The sequence below is a fragment of the Rhinopithecus roxellana genome, chromosome 2 (assembly GCF_007565055.1).
Source record: "Rhinopithecus roxellana isolate Shanxi Qingling chromosome 2, ASM756505v1, whole genome shotgun sequence".
Taxonomy (NCBI): Eukaryota; Metazoa; Chordata; class Mammalia; order Primates; family Cercopithecidae; genus Rhinopithecus; species Rhinopithecus roxellana.
Genome location: NC_044550.1, coordinates 56,587,676 through 56,613,308, shown reverse-complemented (window position 1 = coordinate 56,613,308; position 25,633 = coordinate 56,587,676). Strand labels below are relative to the sequence as shown.

Here is a 25,633-nt window from a genome sequence, read left to right as displayed (position 1 = left end):
TGGTTATTTTCCTGCTATAACAACAGACTCAAAGAGTTTTAACAGAGATGATATGGCCCATAAATTCTAAAACAGCAATCCCCAGCCTTTTTGGCAACAGGGACTGGTTTTGTGGAAGATAGTTTTTCCACAAACTGGGGTGGGGGGTGGTTTCAGGATGATTCCAGTTTATTACATTTATCATTTGATTCTCATAGGGAACATGCAACCCTAGATACCTTGTATGCACAGTTTACAATAGGGTTTTCTACTCCTATGAGAATCTAATGCCACAGCTGATATGGTAGGAGGTGGAGCTCACGCAGTAATGCTTGCTGGCCTAGTGTGCACCGCCTGCTGTGTGGCCTGGTTCCTAACAGTCCACAGACCAGTACAGGTCTCTTGCCCAGGGACTGGGGACCACTGTTCTTGAATATATTATTTGATCCTTTACACAGCAGTTTTTTAACTCCTGTGCTAAATTATTCCAAATTTTTTTTTTCCCTTTAATGGTTTAAATCTCCTTTCCTTCTTATGTTTAATTTCAGGGTTAGGTAAAACTATAGTAAAATGCATCTTTTTTTTTTTTTTTCATGCAATACAGATGTAAACAAAATGCATCTTTTTAGCTATATGGGAGTTTGTGATAGATTTGTTTCTTTTAATTTAGAAAGTATAATTTATTACCTTAACATTTACTTGAAACCATTTATTACTTCAAAATATTTGACTTGATGTAGATTTCACTAAGTTTTGCCAGTATCATTTTTTAGTAGCTTTATTGTGGCGTAATTGACATACAGTGAACTGCACATAGAAAGTTTTGACATGTATCTAAATCTCTGAAACCATCACAACAAACAAGATAATGACAAATTTGTCATTACCAAAATTTCTTATGCCTCTTTGTAATCCCTCCCTTATACTGATCCCTAGGCTAGCACTGATCTGTTTGTTGTTACTATAGATTAATTTGGATTTTCTAGAATTTTATATAAATGGAATTATGCAGTATGCATTCTTATTTGTCTGACTTCCCTCAGGATAAATTATTTTCAGATTCACCCATATTGTTTTATTTCCTTGTATTGTTGGATATTATTTCATTATATGCATATATCACAATATTTAGCCATTCACTATTGATGGACATTTGTTTCCATTTTTTGGCACTTGAAAACAAGCTTGCTGTGAATATTCATGTACAAGTATTTGTATGGACATGTGCTTTTTTATTTATCTTGAGTATGTACTTAGGAATGTAGTGGCTGGGTCATATTGTAGGTATATATTTAATTTTGTAAGTAACAGTCAAACTGTTTTTCAAAGTGATTGTAGTATTATGTATTCCCACCATCAGTGTGTAAGAATTCTGTTTGACCCATAATCTCACCAAGTTTTGGTTTGGTCAGTCTTAAACTTCAGCCATTCTAATAGGTGTGTGGTAGTATCTAATTCTGGTTTTAATTTGCATCTCCCTCATGATGAATTATGTCCAAGTCATCATCTCATATGCTTATTTGCCATCTGTATATGTTTCTTTGATGAAAAGTTCAAGTCTCTTAGTTATTTTTTAAATTGCTTTTTGTGTCCTATTTAATAATATTAAATCTTAATAGAGTTCTTTATATATTCTGGATACAAGTACTTTATCTGATATGTGCATTGCAAATATTTTCTTCCCGTCTGTGGCTTGTCTTTTAGTACTATTGTAGGGTCTTTCAAAGAGTAGTAATTCTTAATTTTAATTAAGCCCAGTTTTCTCTTACGGTTGATCATATTGGTGTCATATCTAAGAAGTTTTCACACAACCCTAGTTCACAGATATTTTCTCCTAGAATTTTATAGTTTTGGGTTTCACATATATATACATATATAAATTATTATTATTGTTTTATTATTATTTTTTGAGATGGAGTCTTACTCTGTTGCCCAGGCTGGAGTGCAATGGCACAATCTTGGCTCACTGCAACCTCCACCTCCTGGGTTCAAGTAATTCTCGTGCCTCAGCCTCCTTAGTAGCTAGAATTACAGGTGTGTGCTACCACGCCTGGCTAATTTTTGTATTTTTAGTAGAGCTGGGGTTTTATCATGTTGGCCAGGCTGGTCTTGAACTTCTGACCTAAAGTGATCTGCCTATCTCGGCCTCCCAAAGTACTGGGATTACAGGCATGAGCCACCACGCCCGGCTAGGTTTTACGTTTTAATGAATGAACCATTTTGAGTTAATTTTTGTATATGACGAGAGGCATGGATCAAGGTTCTTTCTTTTTCTTTCTTTTTTTTAAACATATGAATGTCCAATTCTTCCAGCACCATGTGTTGAAAAGATTATCTTTTCTTTATCGAATTACCTTTGTACTTTAGTTAAAGATTAATCAGCCATATATATGTGGGTCTATTTTCTGTTTACTTTATTTTTCTATTGACTTATTTATCTTGATGCCAAACTCACACTATCTTGATTACTGTAGTTTTAAGGTGAGATAATAGGAGTCCTCCAACTTTGTCCTTTTTTTCCCACAGTTGTTTTTGTTATTTGTATTATCATATGAATTTTAGAATTGGCTTTTCCGTTTCTACCAGAAAGCCTGCTGGGATTTTCATTGGGACTATGTTGAATCTGTAGTTTAGTTGGGGGAGAAATAACATCTTAATAATACTGATTCTGGAGCATGAACGTAGTGTCTCTCTATTTAAATCTTCTTTAATTTTTTTGAGTAGTGTTTAGTAGTTTTCAGTGTATGCATTTTACATGTCTTTTGACAGATTTATCCTTGAGTATTTCATATTTTCTGATGGTATTGTAAATGATATTTTTTTTTTTTTTTTTTTTGAGACGGAGTCTCGCTCTGTTGCCCGGGCTGGAGTGCAGTGGCCGGTTCTCAGCTCACTGCAAGCTCCGCCTCCCGGGTTTATGCCATTCTCCTGCCTCAGCCTCCGAGTAGCTGGGACTACAGGCGCCCACCACCTCGCCCGGCTAGTTTTTTTGTGTTTTTTAGTAGAGACGGGGTTTCACCGGGTTAGCCAGGATGGTCTCGATCTCCTGACCTCGTGATCCGCCCGTCTCGGCCTCCCAAAGTGCTGGGATTACAGGCTTGAGCCACCGCGCCCGGCCGTAAATGATATTTTTTAATATAAAATTTTTCATTCATTGCTACCATTTGTAAATTGATTTTATATTTTATCTTGTTTACTTCAATCTTGCTAAAGTTCAGTAGCTTTCTTTGCAAATTCATTTATTATGATTTAATTTTCTTTTTTTTTTTGAACTGGTCTCTTGCTCTGTCACCCACGCTGGTGTGTAGTGGCTCCATCTGGGCTCACTGCTACCTCCGCCTCATGGGTTCAAGCAATTCTCCTGCCTCAGCTTCTCCGGTAGCTGGGATTTCAGGCACCCACCACCATGCCTGGCTAATTTTTGTATTTGTGGTAGAGACGGGGTTTCACCATGTTGGCCAGGTTGCTTTCGAACTCCTGACCTCAAGTGATTAATTATGATTTTCTGTGTAGACATTTTGTCTGCAAATCAGTTTTATTTCTTTTCTTCTGACCTGGTTGTTTTAAATTTCTTTTTCAGGCCTGACTGCAATGGCTAGAAAACCCAGTACAATACTGAATAGATAAGTGGTGAAATGGGCCTTGTTCCTGACTTTAGGGGAATAGTGGTCAGTCTCTTACCATTATTTATGATATTACTTGTAGGTTAAAACAATTTTTTTTTCTTCTTCAATACCCAGACTGAACTTGTAGGTTTTTTTGCAGATGTCCTTTGTAAGATTGAGGACATCTGCAAATGTCCTTTCCTTCTCTCAGGATGCTGGATTTTTTTTTCCCTTTAAATTGGGAATGAATGTTGGATTTTTGTCAAGTGCTTTGTTTGCATCTAGTGAGATATCATACTTTTACTGTTTTTTAGTTGTTAACATGGTATGTTTCATTGACTGACTTTTAAATATTAAACCACTTCCTGGAATAAAATTATTTAGTAATTACATATTACTGTTTTTATGTATTGTTGAATTCAATTTGCTAAATAATTTAAAAGAATTTTATATCTGTGATCATGAGGACTATTGGTGTGTAGTTTTCTGTTCTTGTAATTGTCTTTATCTGGTTTTCATGTCAGAGTAAACAATGGCCTCACAGAATGATCTCTACAGTTTTCTGGAAGAGTTTACATAGAATTGTTATTATTATTTTTTTCAATGTTTGCTCGAATTTACCAGTGAAGTTATCTAGGCGTGATTTTTTTTTTGTGCCTGGGGATGTTATTAGGTGTAAATTCAATTTCCTTAACAGATACAAGTTTATTTAGGTGATGCATTTCTTCTTCAATGAGCCTTAATAAAGTATATTTAATGTATCTTGCAAGGAATTGTCTGTTTCATCTAAATTGGAAAATTTATTGATACAAAGTTGTTTCCTTATTTTCGTTTAAATATCTGTAGAACCTGTAGTGATGTTCCCTCTTTCATTTCTCATACTGAAAATTTCTTTTTTTATCCTAGTCATTAGCCTGGCTGTAGGTTCATCAAATGTATTGATTGTTGCTGTTTTGAGATCTTTCTTCTTTTTGGATATAGGCATTTAGCGATATACATTTTTTTCTACATACTTTTATTCTCATCTCATTTTTATTCTATTCAGAATACTTTTTATTTTCCTTTCTGATTTTTCGTTTGCATGTGTTATTTAGAAGTATGTTGCAGAGATCTTTTTGTTTTGATTTTTAGTTTAATTCTGTTGTGGCCAGCAAGCATTCTTTGTATGACATGAATCCTTCTACATTTATTAAGCCTTGTTTTATGGTGCAGAATGTAGTCTATCTGGGTAAAGGTTTCATGTGCATTGGAAAAGTATGTGTTTTCTGACATTGTTGGATGGAGTGTTCTATAAATGTCAATTAGGTTGGTTGATAATGCTCTTCAGATCTTCTATACCATTACTAATGTATTGCTTACTTGTTCTGTCACCTACTGAAATACAGTTATTGAAATTCTGAGTATTATTATGGCTTTTTCTATTTTTCTTTCTTTGTAGTTCTATCATTTTTTGCTTCATGAATTTTAAAACTGTTATTACATATATTCATATTTATGATTATTATGTCTTCTTGGTGAATCAATGCTTTCATAATTATGTAATTTTCTTTTTTATCCCTAGAAATATTTCTTGATCTGGAATTTACCTGTTTGATATTTAATCCAGCTTTCTTTTGCTTTGTGTTTGTATGGTATATATATATTTTCCATCTTTTTACTTGGTAACATATCTGTGTTTTTGTATTTAATTGAATTTCTTACTGATACAGGCCACGTGGTGGTTAGTTTTATGTGTCAACCGAACTGGGTCATGATGCTCAGATATATGGTCAAACGTTATTTTTGATGTTTCTGTGAAAGTTTTTTGTTTGTTTGTTTTTTGTTTTTTTGAGAAGGAGTCGTGCGCTGTCCCCCAGGCTGGAGTGCAGTGGCATGATCTCGGCTCATTGCAAGCTCCTCCTCCCGGGTTCACGCCATTCTCCTGTCTCAGCCTTCCGTTAGCTGGGACTACAGGCGCTCGCCAACACGCCCGGCTAATTTTTTGTATTTTTTGTATTTTTAGTAGAGACGGGGTTTCACCATGTTAACCAGGATGGTCTTGATCTCCTGACCTCGGGATCCGCCTGTCTCGGCCCTGCAAAGTGCTGGGATTATAGGCTTGAGCCACCGTGCCCAGCCCGTGAGCCAGCGCGCCTGGTCAGTTCTTCACTTTGGGTCTCCAAAGAAATAAATATTAGATCTTCTGATAGAGTCAGGCAACTACTTAAGCATCTGTTTAGTTTGTTTCAGTCTTTTTTTTTTTTTAGGTTGTAGTTTGTACATAGGAACTTGATATGTATAATAAACTTGATCTTCAAATTTATGGACATTTTCTTTGTATTTTAAATTTTGATATTGAACCCATCTCATGCATATTTTTTTTCAGATAGTATGCATTTCAAGTCTAAAATTTGCATATGTTTCATTTTTATGCTTTTCATTTTTGGATGAGAACTCTATTTTCTTTAATATTTTAAATTGACAGTAATTGTGCATATTATGTGCAATATTGTGATATATTAATACATGCATATAATGTATAATATTCAAATCAAGGTAGTTAGCACCTCTATCACCTCAAACATTTATTATTTCTTTTTGGAGAACTCTTTCAATTCATTTAGACTTTGTTAACCTTTATTTTCTAAAGCATAATTATAGTATCTCCTTTAAAGTCGTTGTGTGATAAGTCCAAGGTTTTGTTCATCTCATTGACATCTGTTGTTTGTGTTTTCCTGTGAGAAACAATCACATTTTCATGGCTCTTTGTATGTTGTATATTAATGTGTCCTGAACATTGTGGGTCCTGGTTACATTAGAACATAACTCTGGGCCCTGTTATAATCCTCTAACAGATATTTTGTTGTTGAAATAGACAACCTGGTAAGGGTCGGGCTGCAAGTTCCACCTCTTCTCTGTGCATGGTGGTTCTAGTGTCCGTTCATTTTTCAAACCTCTCTTACCCAGCTTTGGATTTTCTTTCATTTTTTTCTTTTTTCGCCTTCGATCCAGGGAGACAGACTAGATTGACTTGTATTTTCCTCACATGCATATGCTTCATTCAGGAATTAGGCTGATAATTGGATGGTAATTAAATTTAGAAAGGTGGCTATTCTGGTTTGGGTTTGTCCCACACCCATGCATCTCTGGAATGAGTTTAGGGTTATCGCAGATTTTTACACAGATTTAGAGAACCCTTTTCTCTTACTCTCTGCTATTTAGGACTCTTCCCCACACTTCTCCTCTCTGGGACCTAATGTCTAGATTTCTTTAACTGAAAGCATAGTTTTTCTTAGAAATTTTGCCACCTGAGCTTCTGACATCCAGCCTTGAAACAGGGGCAGATTCAGAAGAGAGAAGAAGAGAGAAAGGAAACAATGATTCTTGTATCCATATGAGTAATTCTCCAAGTTTTAACTACCCTTCACAATGCACCTGCTTTTGTTTAGTCTTCAGAGTACTTGGCAAGTTGATTTTTGTGTTTTTTTCCCTAAAATTTTATTAATATTTGGGACAGAGAGGCTTTATTGAGCTGACTTCTTTTGGTTGCATCAAAATTCCCCTGTTGATTTTAGTTTTTTTTCTTAAAGGTTATCTTTTATTAGTGGTTTTACAGGATATTCTTTCATCTTTGTGGGCTTTATTTATTATTTCTTATAAGACATGTCTGCTAGCAATGAATTTTCTCAGTCTTTGTTCATCTTGGAATACTTTTATTTGCTTCCATTTTTAGAGGATACTTATCCTGGATATAAAAATTTAAATTATAGTTTTCTTTCTGTTAGCACTTGACTGTCATCTCACTGACCTGTGGGCTCCATTGTTTCTGATGAGATGACAGCAATGAATTGTGTTGCTGTTGCTCTGTATGTCATCAGTCATTTTTCTCTTGATGCTTTTAAGGTTTTTTTCATTGTCTTTGGATTCAGCAGTTTAACTGTGGTTTGTTTAGTTGTGATTCACTTTTTTTTTTTTTTTTTTTTTGAAACAGAGTCTCACTCTGTCGCACAGGATGGAGTTCAGTGGCATGGTCTTGGCTCACTACAGCCTCCATCTCCCAGGTTCAGGCGATTCTCATGCCTCAGCCTCCCAGGTAGCTGGGACTACAGGCATGTACCACTGTGCTCAGCCAGTTTTTGTATTTTTAGTATAGATGGGGTTTCACTGTGTGGGTCAGACTTGTCTTGAATGCCTGACCTCAAATGATCCGCCCACCTCCACCTCCCAAAGTGCCGGGATTACAGGCATGAGCCACTGTGCCCGGCCTAGTTGTGACTCACTTTGTTACTTTCACTTCGGTGGTTTATTGAGTTTGAATCCGTAAGTAAATGTTTCTTTCTTTTTTTTTTTTTTTTTTGAGACGGAGTCTCGCTGTGTTGCCCAGGCTGGAGTGCAGTGGCGCGATCTCGGCTCACTGCAAGCTCCGCCTCCCGGGTTCACGCCATTCTCCAGGCTCAGCCTCCGAGTAGCTGGGACTACAGGCGCCCGCCACCTCGCCCGGCTAGTTTTTTGTATTTTTAGTAGAGACGGGGTTTCACCATGTTAGCCAGGATGGTCTCGATCTCCTTACCTCGTGATCCACCCGCCTCGGCCTCCCAAAGTGCTAGGATTACAGGCTTGAGCCACCGCGCCCGGCCTAAGTAAATGTTTCTTCATTAAATTTTGGAAGATTTTATTCCTATTTATTCAGATGTTTCTTTTCCATGCCTTTTTTTTTCTTTGGTACTCTTGTTATACCTATGTTAGAACAGTGTATTGTCCTGCAGTGTCTAAAGGTTGAATAATTTGTTTTCCTATTTTTTCTCTATTTTTTAGACTATAATTTGTATTGATTTATCTTTGAATTCACAGAGTCTTCATTTGCCATCTGAGTCTCCTATTGAATGCCTATAGTGAATTCCTTGATTTTTAAATTATACTTTTTAATCTCTAAAATTTCCATTTGGTCTTTTTATAGTTTATTGAGAACTCATTGTTAATCTGTTTCATTCAATTATTTGAGCATACTATTTTTTCATTTATTGAATATAATTTATTACAAGTCCTTAAAACTATTTGCTGAATCTAACATTTAGACCGTACAAGTTATTTTTGATTATTGCTCTTTTACTGATTATGGGTTACACTCTTTTTTGTTTTTTTGCATATATAGTAATTTTTGTTGAAAACTGGGCAACTCTGGACTTTTTTTGTTTTTCTGTGGTTGTTGGTTTTTGTTTTGTTTTAAGTAATTTGCCTCATTTAATTTGCAGATTGTGTTTTCTCCATGGTTTACAGCTCTGACTTTTCTCTGTCCAGTATTTTTACTTTTTCCTTTTTTCTTTCCATAGCGCTCTTAGGGTTTTCCATGTTTCTATATATCTTAGAGTTCAATCAATGATTTAGCTGCAGGTTCTGATAAAATTCCTTCAGCCCTTCGGTTCACTGTGTTGATCTGTGTGTTTTTAGGGATTGCATTCAAAGTTGTGGCTACTTAACTAGTCTCTTTTGCCTTTCCTTTTTCAGTTAGTGACCCAGGTGTCTCCTGGATATAGGTACTTTCTCAATCAGCTAGGTCTGTGTGGAGGACTTATCTCAATCTTTCTATGGTTCTCTCTTTTTAAATACCTGCCTACTAAATATCTAACTGGTCTGCTGTTCACCCTGAATTGTGACTGCGTCTCTGATCTAGCAGAGCTGCTGGTTTCTCCCATTGATTCGTAACCAAGTCTGCCACTTACAGCTGGAGAATTGCAGTTTTCATTTCTCACCCTGAATAGGTTTGCCCTGTCTGAAAGCAACAGTGCTACTTTTTACTGCCAGCTCCCAAAAGGTAAAACTATAGTTCTTACCAACTAAACTGGGGTGGTAATGACAGGAGTAGTCTTGTCAACAAGGCCACTGACTCCTGATATTCTTACCTGAATTTCTAGCAATTTCTTAAGAATAAATACTTGTCAGTTAAAAATTTTTTTTGTTTTTATTCCTTTTTTTATGGAAGGAAAATGCTGACTTCCATGTTGGCATCATTATTCCCCCTATTTTGCTTTTACAGTATGTTTTAATTTTTGTTACTTTCTCAAGTCTTTTTTTTTTTTTTTCTTTTTTTTTGAGACGGAGTCTCGCTCTGTCGCCCAGGCTGGAGTGCAGTGGCGGGATCTCAGCTCACTGCAAGCTCCGCCTCCCGGGTTTATGCCATTCTCCTGCCTCAGCCTCCTGAGTAGCTGGGACTATAGGCGCCCGCCACTGCACCCAGCTAGTTTTTTGTATTTTTTAGTAGAGACAGGGTTTCACCGTGTTAGCCAGGATGGTCTCGATCTCCCGCCCTCGTGATCCGCCCGTCTCGGCCTCCCAAAGTGCTGGGATTACAGGCTTGAGCCACCGCGCCCGGCCCTCAGTCTTTTATTTATTACTGTGAAGAAATAAAAAATTTCTAATTTGGATTAGTATATAGAAATGTGAAGATTTAGTTCCATTTAAATTCAGTTCAGTTACTTAAAAAAACTGGGTAGAAATATTTATTAAATGTTTATATTAGTTATGTAGTTTAAAAATAATTTTTGAATGATGGATAGTTCCCTTCAATCTAATTGGAGTTCTTTGAAAGTATTCTTTGGGTCCAAAAATTCAGTATTTACATTTTTTAAATTATGGATTTTTGTTTTTGATGATTTAAAAAGAGATGGTAGAAGGTCGGGGAGAGAGAAAAAATTCAAACTGGACATTGATACAAAATTTGAGTACCTGTTTATGATTACGTTGGTACTTAGTATATAGTACCATAATTTTTTTTATTTTTTGAAACAGCGTCTCACTTTGTCGCCCAGGCTGGAGTGCAGTGGAGCAATCTTGGCTCACTTCAACCTCCGCCTCCCAGGTTCAAGTGATTCCCCTGCCTCAGCCTCCTGAGTAGCTGGTATTATAGGCGCCCACCACCATGCCTGGCTAATTTTTGTATTTTTAGTAGATACAGGGTTTCACCATGTTGCCCAGGCTGGTCTCGATCTCCTGACCTCAAGTGATCTGCCCACCTTGGCCTCCCGAAGTGCTGGGATTATATGCGTGAGCCACTGCTCCCGGCCTAGCACCATAATTTTTGAAGGCCACCGTGAAAAGAACAGAGGTGAATTTAGTAAAGGTTTCATGTTAACTGGAAGTTAAATGGGGGTATAAGCACAGTCTCAAATGGAGAAAATTGGAGGGAGGATAGTCTTTACTGGTGCCAGATAATATAGGCATGCCAAACTGTGTCATAGTCATCAGTAGTATTTCCAAATTTGAGTGACAATTTAATTTGCATCAAATGACATAAATTTACACATTGTTATTTAATACAAATTTTTCTCTACCATGAAATCATTTAAACATTAGCTCTGATATTGAACTAGGTCAACAGCTTGGAAGACGTATCCTTCCTTAGAAGTGACTGTGTTTTCCGACTCAGTGTCAGTCTCATCATATCCCCTGCTTAAATTGTTACACATTTTTAACATTTGAGTCTAGTTTAATGAGCTGTTATCACATTTTTAATATCTGTGAGCAGATTGAAAGAATGTTACTATTCAGATTATCTTTTTGGGTGTTTCTGTTGCCTGGATTATATTTTCTGCATTGAAAATATACTGTACATGCCATAGTATATTTCAGTTCAAAAATGTCCATATCTATTTCTTTAAACATATAACCATAGTAAAATAGATTGCATGAAAATATTTCCAAATTTGAATATTGTTTTTCATGGATTATTTTTGCTTTCTTCCTTATACTTTTCTTTATTTCCAAATAGAGAAGTGTACATGTGTTTATACATTGTTTTATGATTAGATAAATATATAAATTTCATTGAAGCACTACAGGATTTTTCCTCCCTTAATTGTGTAAAGTATTTTTTTGTGCGTAACATAAGAAAGAAACTATGGTCAAAAAGCAAAATAGGCCCATTTAACTTTTACAAAATTTACTACTGATGTTTAGCAGATAACTACTTTGATTGTGCTTTGGTTAGAAGTGTTCAAAATTTAAAAATTTTTTGTAGGATAACTATTAGGTTTATAGAATAATTTCAGGTTCTTTTGATCTTCTTATGTTATTAATCCTAATAAGACATATTTGAAAATAGGTAGACAATGTCTAGAGTTTATCTTTTGAAGAAATTTTTGTGTGTGTGTGTGTTTTTTTTTTTTTTTTTATTCTTTCGAGACAGAGTTTTGCTCTTGTTGCCCAGGCTGGAGTGCAATGGCGTGATCTCAGCTCAGTGCAACTTCTGTCTCCTGGGTTCAAGCGAGTCTCCTGCCTCAGCCTCCAGAGTAGCTGGGATTACAGGTGTGTACCACCAAGCCTAACTAATTTTGTATTTTTAGTAGAGGCAGGGTTTTGCCATGTTGGTCTGGCTGGTCTCGAACTCCTGACCTCAGGTGATCTGCCCACCTCAGCCTCCCAAAGTGGTGGTATACAGGTGTGAGCCACCATGCCCAGCCCTATTGTGATTTTTTTTTTTTTTTTATTATACTTTAAGTTCTAGGGTACATGTGCATAACGTGCAGGTTTGTTACATATGTATACTTATGCCATGTTGGTGTGCTGCACCCATCAACTCGTCAGCACCCATCAATTCATCATTTATATCATGTATAACTCCCCAATGCAATCCCTCCCTCCTCCCCCCTCCCCCCTCCCCATGATAGGCCCCAGTGCGTGATGTTCCCCTTCCCGAGTCCAAGTAATCTCATTGTTCAGTTCCCACCTATGAGTGAGAACATGCGGTGTTTGGTTTTCTGTTCTTGTGATAGTTTGCTAAGAATGATGGTTTCCAGCTGCATCCATGTCCCTACAAAGGATGCAAACTCATCCTTTTTTATGGCTGCATAGTATTCCATGGTGTATATGTGCCACATTTTCTTAATCCAGTCTGTCACAGATGGACATTTGGGTTGATTCCAAGTCTTTGCTATTGTGAATAGTGCCGCAATAAACATACGTGTACATGTGTCTTTGTAGTAGAATAATTTATAATCCTTTGGGTATATACCCAGTAGTGGGATGGCTGGGTCATATGGCACATCTAGTTCTAGATCCTTGAGGAATTGCCATACTGTTTTCCATAGTGGTTGAACTAGTTTACAGTCCCACCAACAGTGTAAAAGTGTTCCTATTTCTCCACATCCTCTCCAGCACCTGTTGTTTCCTGACTTCTTAATGATTGCCATTCTAACTCGTGTGAGATGGTATCTCATTGTGGTTTTGATTTGCATTTCTCTGATGGCGAGTGATGATGAGCATTTTTTCATGTGTCTGTTGGCTGTATGAATATCTTCTTTTGAGAAATGTCTGTTCATATCCTTTCCCCACTTTTTGATGGGGTTGTTTGTTTTTTTCTCGTATATTTGTTTGAGTTCTTTGTAGATTCTGGATATTAGCCCTTTGTCAGATGAGTAGGTTGCAAAAATTTTCTCCCATTCTGTAGGTTGCCTGTTCACTCTGATGGTAGTTTCTTTTGCTGTGCAAAAGCTCTTTAGTTTAATTAGATCCCATTTGTCAATTTTTGCTTTTGCTGCCGTTGCTTTTGGTGTTTTAGACATGAAGTCCTTGCCCATGCCTCAATAAAATACTGGCAAACCGGATTCAGCAGCACATCAAAAAGCTTATCCACCATGATCAAGTGGGCTTCATCCCTGGGATGCAAGGCTGGTTCAACATTCGCAAATCAATAAACGTAATCCAGCATATAAACAGAACCAAAGACAAGAACCACATGATTGTCTCAATAGATGCAGAAAAGGCTTTTGACAAAATTCAACAGCCCTTCATGCTAAAAACGCTCAATAAATTCGGTATTGATGGAACGTACCTCAAAATAATAAGAGCTATTTATGACAAACCCACAGCTAATATCATACTGAATGGGCAAAAACTGGAAAAATTCCCTTTGAAAACTGGCACAAGACAGGGATGCCCTCTCTCACCACTCCTATTCAACATAGTGTTGGAAGTTCTGGCTAGGGCAATCAGGCAAGAGAAAGAAATCAAGGGTATCCAGTTAGGAAAAGAAGAAGTCAAATTGTCCCTGTTTGCAGATGACATGATTGTATATTTAGAAAACCCCATCGTCTCAGCCCAAAATCTCCTTAAGCTGATAAGCAACTTCAGCAAAGTCTCAGGATACAAAATTAATGTGCAAAAATCACAAGCATTCTTATACACCAGTAACAGACAAGCAGAGAGCCAAATCAGGAATGAACTTCCATTCACAATTGCTTCAAAGAGAATAAAATACCTAGGAATCCAGCTTACAAGGGATGTAAAGGACCTCTTCAAGGAGAACTACAAACCACTGCTCAGTGAAATCAAAGAGGACACAAACAAATGGAAGAACATACCATGCTCATGGATAGGAAGAATCAATATCGTGAAAATGGCCATACTCCCCAAGGTTATTTATAGATTCAATGCCATCCCCATCAAGCTACCAATGAGTTTCTTCACAGAATTGGAAAAAACTGCTTTAAAGTTCATATGGAACCAAAAAAGAGCCTGCATTGCCAAGACAATCCTAAGTCAAAAGGACAAAGCTGGAGGCATCACGCTACCTGACTTCAAACTATACTACAAGGCTACAGTAACCAAAACAGCATGGTACTGGTACCAAAACAGAGATATAGACCAATGGAACAGAACAGAGTCCTCAGAAATAATACCGCACATCTACAGCCATCTGATCTTTGACAAACCTGAGAGAAACAAGCAATGGGGAAAGGATTCCCTATTTAATAAATGGTGCTGGGAAAATTGGCTAGCCATAAGTAGAAAGCTGAAACTGGATCCTTTCCTTACCCCTTATACGAAGATTAATTCAAGATGGATTAGAGACTTAAATGTTAGACCTAATACCATAAAAACCCTAGAAGAAAATCTAGGTAGTACCTATTGTGATTTTTAACCACAGATATTTGTGAGTTAAGCTATAGCAAGCATAGTTTTTTGATATGTTAAAATATCTTAGTGTGTTATGGTTTATTTTTATTTATTATGTATTTATTTTAAAAATTTCCACCTTTATCTTAGATTCAGAGGGTACAGGAGCAGGTTTGTTACATGGGTATAGTGTGTGATGCTGAGGTTTGAGGTATGGTTGATCCTGTCACCCAAGTACTGAGTACAACACCCAAAAGTTAGTTTTTCAACCTTTCTCCCTTCCTTCCCTCCTTCTTCTTGTAGTTCTCAGTGTCTATTATTGCCATTTTTATGTCTATGAGTACCCATTATTTAGGTCCTACTTATAACTGAGAAGATGTGATACTTGGCTTTTTGTTCCTGCATTAATTCGCTTAGGATAATGACCCCAAGCTGCATCCATGTTTCTGTAAAAGACATGGTTTTGGTTTATTTTTATGGCTATGTAGTATTCCATGGTGTATATGTATTACATTTTCTCTATCCAATCTACCATTGATAGAAACCTAGGTTGATTTCATGTCTTTGCTGTTGTGATTAGTGCTGTAATATATATACGAGTGCATGTGTCTGTTGGTAGAATGATTTGTTTTATTTTGGATATGTACCCAGTAGTAGAATTGCTGAGTTGAATGGTAGTTCAAAGTTTTTTCAGAAATCTCCAAGCTGCTTTCCACAGAGGCTGAACTAACTTACATTCCCACCAACAGTGTGTAAGTATAACTTTTTCTCTGCAGCTTTGCCAGAATCAGATGTTTTTGGACTTTTTAGTAATAGCTATTCTGACTGGTGTGAGATGGTATCTCATTGTGGTTTTGATTTGCATTTTGCTGATGATTAATGATGTTAATTAAGCATTTTTTCATATATTTGTTACCCGCTTGTATGTCGTCTTTTAAGAAGTGTCTGTTTATGGTGTTTCCCATTTTTTAATGGGATTGTTTTTAGCCTGTACAATTGTTTAAGTTCCTTATAGATTCTGGATATTAGACCTTTGTCGAATGCATAGTTTGTCAATATTTTCCCATTCTGTAGATTGTGTGTTTACTCTGTTGACAGTTTCTTTGTACCTAAGTGCTTAGTTTAATTGGGTCGCACTTGTCAATTTTTGTTTGTATTGCAATTGCTCTTGAGGCCTTAGTGATAAATTTTTTCTCAAGGCCAATGTACAGAATGGTGTTTTCTAGGTTTTCTTCTAGGATTCTTCTAATTCGATGGCTTACATTTAAACCTTTAATCCATCTTGAGCTAAAAGGTTTTTTTTTTGGAGTCAGGGTCTTGCTCTGTTGCCCAGGTTGGAGTGCAGTGGCACGAACACAGCTCACTGCAGCCTCACTCTGCCTCTGTGTCTCAAGCGATCTTCCTACCACGTCCTCCCAGATAGCTGGGAGTACAGGCATGTCCCACCATGCCGGGATGATTTTTGTGTTTTTTGTAGAAATGGAGTTTTACCATGTTGCCCAGGCTGGTCTCAAATTTCTGGGCTCACGTAATCCATCCACCTCGGCCTCCCGAAGTGTTAGGATACAGGTGTCAGAGTTAATTTTTGTATGGTGAAAGGTAAGGGTCCAGTTTCATTCTTCTGCATATGGCTAACCAGTTATTCCGTCACCATTTATTGAATAGGGAGTCCTTTCCCCGTTGCTTATTTTTCTCTACTTTGTCAAAGATCAGATGGCTGTAGGTATGTGGCTTTGTTTCTGGGTTCTCTATTTTGTTCCATTGGCATATGTGTCTGTTTTTATACCAGTACCATATTGTTTTGGTCACTGTAGCCTTACAGTATAGTTTGAAGTTGGGTATTGTGATGCCTTCAGCTTTGTTCTTTTTGTTTAGGATTGCTTTGCCTATTTGGGCTTTTTTTTGGTTCCGTATGTATTTTAGTATAGTTTTTTTCTAGTTCTATGAAAAATCACATTCATAGTTTTGTAGGAATAGTATGGAATCTGTGGATTGCTTTGGGCAGTATGGCCATTTAAATAATACTGATTCTTCCAGTCCTTGAGCATGGATATTGTAAAAGGAATTGCTTTCCTGATTTGGATATGAGCTTGAAGGTTGTTGTTGTTTGGAAATGCTACTGATTTTTGTATATCAATTTTGTATCCGAAACTGTAATGAAGTCATTTAATCAGTCACAGGAGCCTTTTGGAGGAGTCTTTAGGGTTTTCAAGTTGTAGAATTATATCGTCATGAAGAGAGAGAGTATGAATTTTTTTGTTCTATTTGGATGCCTTTTGTTTTCTTTTCTTGCCTGATTGCTCTGGGAAGGACTTCCAGTGCTATGTTGAATAGGAGTAGTAAGAGTGGACACCCTTTTCTTGCTCAGGTCCTTAAAGGGAGTGCTTCATGTTTTTGTCTGTTTAATATGATGTTAGCTGTGGGTTTACCTTAGATGGCTCTCATTACTTTGAGGTATGTTCCTTCTATGCCTGGTTTCTTGAGGATTTTTGTGATGAAGAGATGCTGGATTTTATTGAAAGTTTTTTTCCACATCTATTGGGATAAAGCTATGGTTTTGTTTTTTAATTCTGTTTGTATTGAATCATATTATTGATTTGTGTATGTTGAACCAACCTTGCATATCAGGAATGAAGCTTACTTCATTCCTAGTAATTAAAAAGTTAACTCATGGTGAATTAACTTTTTGATGTGTTGCTGGATTTGGTTTGCTAGTATTTTGTTGGGGACTTTTGCAGCTATGTTCATCAGGGATATTGGCCTGTAGTTTTCTTTTTCATTGTGTCTTTGCTGGGTTTTGGTATCAGGGTAATGCTGGCTTTGTAAAATGAGTTAGGGAGGAGTTCCTTGTACTCAATTTTTTTTGAATATTTTTGTAGGATTGCTACTAGCTCTTCTTTGTATATCTGCTACAATTTGGCAGTGATTTTATCTTGTCTAGGATTTTTTTGGTTGATAGGTAACCCCAAAAAAAAAAAAAAAAAAAAAAATCCTGGACCAGAAAAATTCACTGCCAAATTTTAGCAGGTATACAGTTTTGGAGCTCAATCCTGGTCTGTTCAGGGTTTTAACTTCTTCCTGATTTTGTGTTTCTAGGAATTTATCCATTTCCTATAGATTTTCTAGTTTGTGTGCTTAGAGGTATTCATAATTGTCTCTGAGGATCTTTTGTCTTTCTGTGGGATTGGTTGTATCATCAACTTTGTCATTTCTGATTGTGCTTATGTGGATTTAAAAAAAAATCTAGCCGGGCGCGGTGGCTCAAGCCTGTAATCCCAGCACTTTGGGAGGCCGAGGCGGGTGGATCACGAGGTCAGGAGATTAAAACCATCCTGGCTAACACGGTGAAACCCCGTCTCTACTAAAAATACAAAAAACTAGCCGGGCGTGGTGGCGGGCGCCTGTAGTCCCAGCTACTTGGAGGCTGAGGCGGGAGAATGGCGTGAACCCGGGAGGCGGAGCTTGCAGTGAGCCGAGATCGCGCCACTGCACTCCAGCCTGGGCAACACAGCGAGACTCCGTCTCAAAAAAAAAAAAAAAAAATCTAGCTAGTGGTCTATCAATCTTCTTTATCTATTCAAATAACCAGCTTTTTGTTTTGTTGGTTTTTTGTATGGATTTTTGTCTCAGTTTTGTTTAGGTCTGCTCTGATTTCCATTATTTTTTTTTCTTCTGGTAGCTTTGGGGTTTATTTTGTGTTTTTCTGGTTCCTCTAGGTGTGATGTTAGATTGTTAATTTAGATCTTTTAGCTTTTTGAGTTAGGCCATTAGTGCTATGTGCTATAAAATTTCCTTTTTTTTTTTGGAGACAGTCCTGCTCTGTTGCCCAGGCTGGAGTGCAGTGGCTCCATCTCAGCTCACTACAACCTCCGCCTCCCGGGTTCAAGTGACTCTCCTGCCTCAGCCTCCTGAATAGCCGGGATTACAGGCACCCACTACCACACCTGGCTAATTTGTTTTTGTATTTTTCGTAGAGACAGGGTTTCACCATGTTGGCCAGGCGGTCCAGAACTCCTGCTGTCAGGTGATCTACCCACCTCGACCTCCCAAAGTGTTCGGATTGCAAGCATGAGCCACTGCGCCTGGCCTAAAGTTTCCTCTTAACACTGGTTTGGCTGTATCCTAGAGACTTTGCTATGTTGTGTCTTTGTTTTCATTTATTTCAAAAAATTTTTAAATTTCTGCCTTACTTTCATAGTTTACCCAAAAGTCATTCAGGAGCAAGTTGTTCAACTTCCATGTAATTGTATGATTTTGAGAGATCATCTTGGTATTGATTTCTATTCTTATTCCACTGTCGTCTGAGAATATGGTTGGCATGATTTCAGTTTTTTGAATTTATTGAGGCTTTTTGGCGAAGCATGTGATTGATCTTAGAGTATGTTTCATGTGCATGTGAGAAGAATGTGTATTCTGTGGTTGATGCGTGGAGTATCCCGTAGGTGTCTATTAGGTCCAATTAGTCAAGTGCTGAATTTATGTCCAGAATTTGTTAGTTTTCTGCCTCCATGACATGTTTAATGCCTGTCAGTGGGATGTTGAAATCCCTCACTATTATTGTGTGACTGTCTAAGTCTGTTCCTAGGTCTAGTAGTAGTTGTTTTATATATCTGATTGCTCTACTATTGGATGCATATATATTTAAGATAGTTAAGTTTTCTTGTTGAACTATTTTTCATTATGCAATGCCATTTTTTGTCCTTTTTAACTCTTGATTGTTTATCGTTTGTTTTATCTGATACAAGAATAGTGACACCTGCTCTTTTCTGTGTTCTCTTTGTGTGATAGATCTTTCCCCAACCCTGTACTGTGAGCCTATGAGTGGTGTTATATGTGAAATAGCTCTCTTAAAGACAGTAGATGGATGAGTTTTTTTTTTTTATCCAACATGCCATTCTGTACCTTTTGAGTGGGGCATTTAGACCATTTACACTCATAATTAATATTGATACGTGAGGTTTTGATCCTATCATGAAGCTGTTAGCTGGTTGCTTTGTAGTTTGTGTGGTTGTTTTATAAGGTTTGCAAGCTATGTACATGCATATTTGTGTTAGTAAGTGTTGTTCTTTATTTCCATGTTTAGAACTCCCTTAAGGATCTCTTGTAAGGTTGGTCTATAGGCAACAAATTCCGTTGATGCTTGTTTGTCTGAAAAACATTTATTTCTCTTTTGCTTATTGAGCTTCGTTTGGGTAGATACGAAATTTCTTGGCTAAATTTTTTTTCTTTTAAGAATACTGAAAATAAGCCCCCAGTCTCTCCTGGCTTGTGTGGTTTCTGCCGAGAAGTCAGCTGTTAGGCTGATGGGGTTCTGTTTGTATGTGATCTGACCTTTTTCTCTAGCTACCTTTAAGATTTTTTCTTTGGTGTTGGTCTTGGACTGTCTGGTGACTAAATGCTGTGGCAATGTTCATTTTGTATGGTATCTTGTGATGTTCTCTAGATTTCTTGTATTTGGATGTCTATATCTCTAGCAAAATTAGGTTAATTTTCTTGAATTATTTCCTCATATATGTTTTTCAGGTTGTTTTCTTTTTATCCATCTCTCTCAGTAATGCCAGTAATTTGTAGGTTTGGCTGCTTTACATAGTCTGATATTTCTTGATGACTTTTTTTCATTTTTCAGCCTTTTAAAAATTTTTTTGTTTGGGTAAATTTGAAAGATCAGTCTTCAAGCTTTGAAATTCTGTCTTTTTGTTTGTCCAGTCTGCTGATAAAACTTTCAGTTTTATTTTGTAATTTCTTAAGTGAGTTTTTCAATTCCACTATTTCTGACTGATTTCTTTTTAAGATGTTTAATCCCATTCATTTCCTGGATTGCCTTAGAAGTTTCTTCTAATTTTCAACATTGTCTTGGATATCATTGAGCTTCCTTGCAGTCCATGCTTTGAATTCTTTAATTGTCAATTCTTCTGAGTTTCCATTTTGGTTATGGTCCATGGTTGGAGAGCCAGTGTGATCCTTTGATGGTGTTACCACACTCAGATTTTTCATGGTGTCCGAAGCTTTGTGCTGGTTCCTTCTCCTTTGGATATGCTGTCACTTCTAACTTTTGTAATAATTTTCATGCTTTTAAGGTATTTTTTTCTTTCTCTATAATGTTATTATTGTTATTTTGTCTTCTTTCCCTTTCCCTGCCTCCATGGGGGGTGTGGCTATAGTGAATGCTGGGTAGGGCCTTTTGGCTTTGCTTCTATAGCTTTATACACTTCTGTCAGCAGGTTTTATATTGGGCTGTGCTGTTCAACCTATAAGCCATTGGATGGCAGTTATGAGTGAGAGTGGGCTTTGGCCAATGTGACTGGGTGTATACTTGACCCGTGTTTGGTGGGAGAAGCTCTCTGTTGCCTCAGGCAAGAGGCTGATGTGTGTAGTGCACGGTAGTCTGAGCTCCCTCCTCTGCTCTGGAGAAGGGCACAAAATGGGCATGTCCAAACTGGGCAGGTCCTACTAGGTCTCCCTGTGGCAGGCATCAGTGCTGAGGGAGAATTCAGTGGGCAGCCCCTAAGTGCCCAGAGGAGTGTCTAGGCATAGTGATGGGAAACCTCAGCCCCAAGTTCTCTGCATGGGAGTGGGGGTGCCCTATGCTCCTAATCCAGGAAAGTGGGTTTTCCAGATTCCTGGAGATCTGCTGGCTGTGAAATGGAGAGCGTCTCCTGCACCAGGATTTCTGCACTGGAATGGTGGGACACCTCAGGGTACTGAACCAGGCAAGCAGGTACTCTGAATCCCTGGAGACAGGCCTGGGTATGAAACAGAGAGGGCCCCCTCTACCAGGATCTCTGCATAGATAGGAATGGTGCAGAGTGTGCTGTTCCAGGTGAGTGAGTTGTCTGAATGTCTGGAAATCTGCCTGGCTGTGGGCAGAGAGGGCCCCTCTTGCACCAAGATCTTTGCACAGAGGGGTGAGGTGACTAAGGCTGCTGGGCTAGCCAAGCAGCTGCTCTGAATGCCTGGAGATCTCCCTGGGCATGAAGCATAGAGGACCTCTCTAAACCTGGATCTCTGCAAAGGAAGAGTGGGATGGCTCAGGCTGCCAATCTGGGCAAGCAAGTGCATTGAATGCCTGGAGATCTGCCTGTGCATCCTGCTGCACCACGTGGAATAGGGCTCAGGTTGCTTGTCCATGGGAGCGGGTGCTTCAGTTGCCTGCAGATTAGCCTGGGCATGGACTAAAGAGGGTCCAGTGTCATGATCTGTGTCTATGAAGGGTGCGGTGGCTTGAATGCCTGGGTTTCTGCCTGAGAGTGGAGCAGAGAGGGCCCTGCTGCCCCACAGTGTCAGGGTAGCAGGCTGGAGCACCCAGCAATGACACATGCAGACAGGTTCCAGATCACCAAGCTGCCTCTGCCTGCCAAGTCTTGTTGTCCAGGAGATATTGCAGCTGTAGCAGCTTTCCTCCCACCCCAGGCCTGCGACGGGGTAGAGTACAATTGTAACACCTACTGCTGAGGCAGTTTTCACATTTCTGGCTCCAAAGCAGGGAATCTAATTTCTGGCATGCCTGCACAGACACACTGCCAGATTTCCAGGTTGAATTGTAAGTGCTTGAATTCAAAATGGCCTCCTGCTGTTGGTCCCTGCAACTTTTCCTGGTGTCTTTCCCTCACAGTATCTCCATACCTCTTTCCCAGTTAGCTCCAGGTCTAGGGAGAAACAAATGCTCTCGGGATCTAGGGTGCCCTTCATGATTCTGGTGGAGTCCTGCTTTCCTTCCTGAATTAAAGCTCACAGTTGATTTTTATGTACTATCTTGCTATTTCCAAGTGGCTGAGAAATGCTAAAACCTTCAAATCTGCCATCTTTGGGGAAAAAAACCTCAAAAACTATTGTGATTTTAAACTGGTATCATGCTTATATTAATATTTCTTTTATAAGGTTTAATTTTTATTTGGCTGAATTTAAATCCTTGAGGAAAAGAAATGTAAAACATATTAGTATTTTCCCAATGATTGACCGTTAAGTTTTTGTACTAAGATTTGAATTAAAATTATGCAGTTACAATGTGATCTGGACTTGGATGCCTTTAGTTCATATTTTAAAAGGAATCAAACTTCTTTTTATATACCTGCTTTTCTATTGATCACTAGAGGTTGAAGATATTTCCTTTTTGTTCAGAATGTTTTCTGACTTACTAAACACCAAAATTTTGATCTAGGAGTATACTGATATCCTTAATTTTTTTTTTTTTTTTTTTTTTTTTTGAGACGGAGTCTCGCTCTGTCGCCCAGGCTGGAGTGCAGTGGCCGGATCTCAGCTCACTGCAAGCTCCGCCTCCCGGGTTTACGCCATTCTCCTGCCTCAGCCTCCCGAGTAGCTGGGACTACAGGCACCAGCCACCTTGCCCGGCTAGCTTTTTGTATTTTTTTAGTAGAGACGGGGTTTCACCGTGTTAGCCAGGATGGTCTCGAACTCCTGACCTCGTGATCCGCCCGTCTCGGCCTCCCAAAGTGCTGGGATTACAGGCTTGAGCCACTGCGCCCGGCCTTAATGATATCCTTAATTTTTAAAAGTAATTCTAAGAGTTTCTAATTACTGTTCTTGTTCTAAATGTTTATGAGGAAGGGAATACTGTAATGAATCAGATGAATTTCAGTTTCATTATACCTTGCTTATACTAAAATCAGAAGGCCCTCATAGATCTTTGTTTTTTTTTGTTTTTTTTTTTTTTTTTCTGGAGACAGAGTCTCACTCTGCTGGAGTGCAGCGGCGTGATCTCGGCTCACTCCCACCTCCACCTCCCAGGTTCAAGTGATTCTCCTGCCTCAGCCTCCCGAGAAGCTGGATTATGGGCGCGTGCCACCATGCCCAGCTAATTTTTGTATTTTTAGTAGAGATGGGGTTTCACCGTGTTGGCTAGGCTGGTCTCGAACTCCTGACTTCAGGTGATCTGCCTGCCTCGGCCTCCCAAAATGCTGGGATTACAGGCGTGAGCCACTGCGTCTGGCCTCCACATAGATCTTTAAAAATTAAATTAGATTACTGTATAATTTTTGAGAATTGAATGGGAAATTTATTTTTAGCATCCTTTGGTTTTAAATCTTTTTACTTTTGTAATTATTTCTGATTATCATTTATTATTAGCCTGCTGTCTTGTTTTTCATGGTGACAATTATTTAGAAATTTAAATATGTGCTACCATTAGAGAATGCTTTCTTTCTACTGACTTAAAATAACCAGTTGGTAACCTTCAAAGGACATAAGCCTGTAGCAGACGGAAAAAACTGTCTCAAAGCTAGCTTGATGCACACGTTACATATAAGTGTGTGCATGGAAAGGCCACCTTATATTCCAATTTCTTCTCATTTCTTAGTTTTCATTGAAAGGAACTCTAGCCTGAGGTAGGCAGGTTTTTAAATAACAGAAATGTATATTAAATTTCCCTCCATATTATTTGAAATAGGTTTATAATAAGAAGAGTATATATTTTAAGACTTTCCTTTTAAAAATTATACTGAAAATAGTTTGTTTTTAATCTTATTCATTCAGTGTTATCTACAAACTTCTGGCATCGAAAAGTGAAGGAATCAGGGTACAAGCTCTTAAGGCAATGGGTTATTTTTTAAAACATCTGGCCCCAAAGTAAGTATGCCTGAAATCTAAGATGAACACTTTTATTCTACTTATTTATTTTATAAGTCTTTGCAGTAGCAATTTTGTTCTATAGTCCTCTAGTTTTTCTTGTATTTTTATTCATAAATTGCTGTATGAATGTAAACAGTAGTACATATTTTAAAAACTAAGTTGAACAGGAATTTTTTTTATACATAAAATTATTTAAATTATCCATATATTTAATGTGAATTGTGAGAATTAGTTTGGACAACTTGCATTCAAGAAGCTATGGAGACTTGATTTCAGGTGACTCACATCATTTTTGCTTTATCTGTGTTGTAAAGTAATACAGTAACCTGGATGTTTGTCACATAGTGTGTTCTCATATATGCATAACTCTGAACTGAAACTTCCATGCTTATTTTCTTAGCTGAATGCAGATATTCATGTTCTGCCTCTTGTTCTCTGTACCGGAAGTAGTTTATTTTAAAAAGAAAATTTTTTGGTTTAGAACAAGTGTTGGTAAACTGCAGTGTTTAGGAATCCAGCTAGCCACCTGTAAATACAGTTTTACTGGAAAACAGCCACAATAGTTTATTTGTGTATCATCTGTGGCTGCTTTCATGATACAAAGACATTGTTGAGTTGTGACAGAAATCACCTGGTCCACAAATTCTAAAATATTTACCCCCTAGCCATTTGCAGAAAAACTTTGCTGACCCCAAGGGTAAAATTAAAGTTTTTGATCCTTTAGTTTCTGAATTTATGCTTGGAAAGTTAATTTTTATATATGTTTTCATAGTATTTATTTTTTAAAATTATATTACATTTCTTCTACTTTTTCTCCACGTTGTTTTTCTACTTAAGTACTTACTGTGCTTTAGATGAGCGTTAGATAATCGTCCTCAAGAGAGACTAAGTTAGTGCTGGTAGACTCTAGCAACTTCATTAAATAAATAACTGCTCTGAAGATTTTGGGGGAGGAGGTTTTTGCTGTGCTGTTGCATAGGCAAACTTGTCTTTTTTTTTTTCAACTGGTTATGCTTATATAGTGGTTAGCATTTCTCTACTTAAAGGTTCTGTGGCTTTAGAAGTTCTAGATTGAAGATAGTTGGGAGAGTAATTGAGTTGGGAATTGTTTGTAGTGTGAAAAAGTATTTTGTGTTTCCTTCATCCAGCATGCTTATTAAGTAGAGCACAGAAAAGCTCTACATTTGTTGATTTCTTTTTGTGTAATTGCAGGAGGAAAGTTGAAGTCATGCTTGGACATGGATTGTTTTCATTGCTAGCTGAAAGGCTCATGCTTCAGACAAATTTAATCACAATGACCACATATAATGTCCTGTTTGAGGTAGGAATGTACTTAGGATTTACTCCTCTAAATTTCTTATTATAAAAATGCCTCTTAACATTGTGTAGGTAAATAAGATCATTTACTTTTATTTTATTTTTTGAGACAGAGTCTCACTCTGTCACCCAGGCTGGAATGCAGTGGTATAGTCTCAGCTCACTGCAACCTCCACCTCCTGGATTGAAGTGATTCTCCTGTCTCAGCCTCCCCAGTAGCTGGGATTACAGGTGTGCGCTACCACACCCGGCTAATTTTTGTATTTTTAGTAGAGACA

General features: G+C 37.9%; 1 protein-coding gene across 3 annotated transcripts in view; it reads left to right on the top strand.

Annotated features, from left to right (window-relative positions):
- LRBA (LPS responsive beige-like anchor protein) overlaps window positions 1-25,633 on the top strand; it is a 779,214-nt gene that overhangs the window by 123,552 nt on the left and 630,029 nt on the right. For all 3 annotated transcript variants that reach the window (XM_030916318.1, XM_010372523.2, XM_030916327.1), the window contains exons 18-19: window positions 23,943-24,035; window positions 25,251-25,359. In XM_030916318.1, the coding sequence (XP_030772178.1) occupies window positions 23,943-24,035; window positions 25,251-25,359 (202 nt within the window). The remainder of the gene's footprint in view (window positions 1-23,942; window positions 24,036-25,250; window positions 25,360-25,633) is intronic.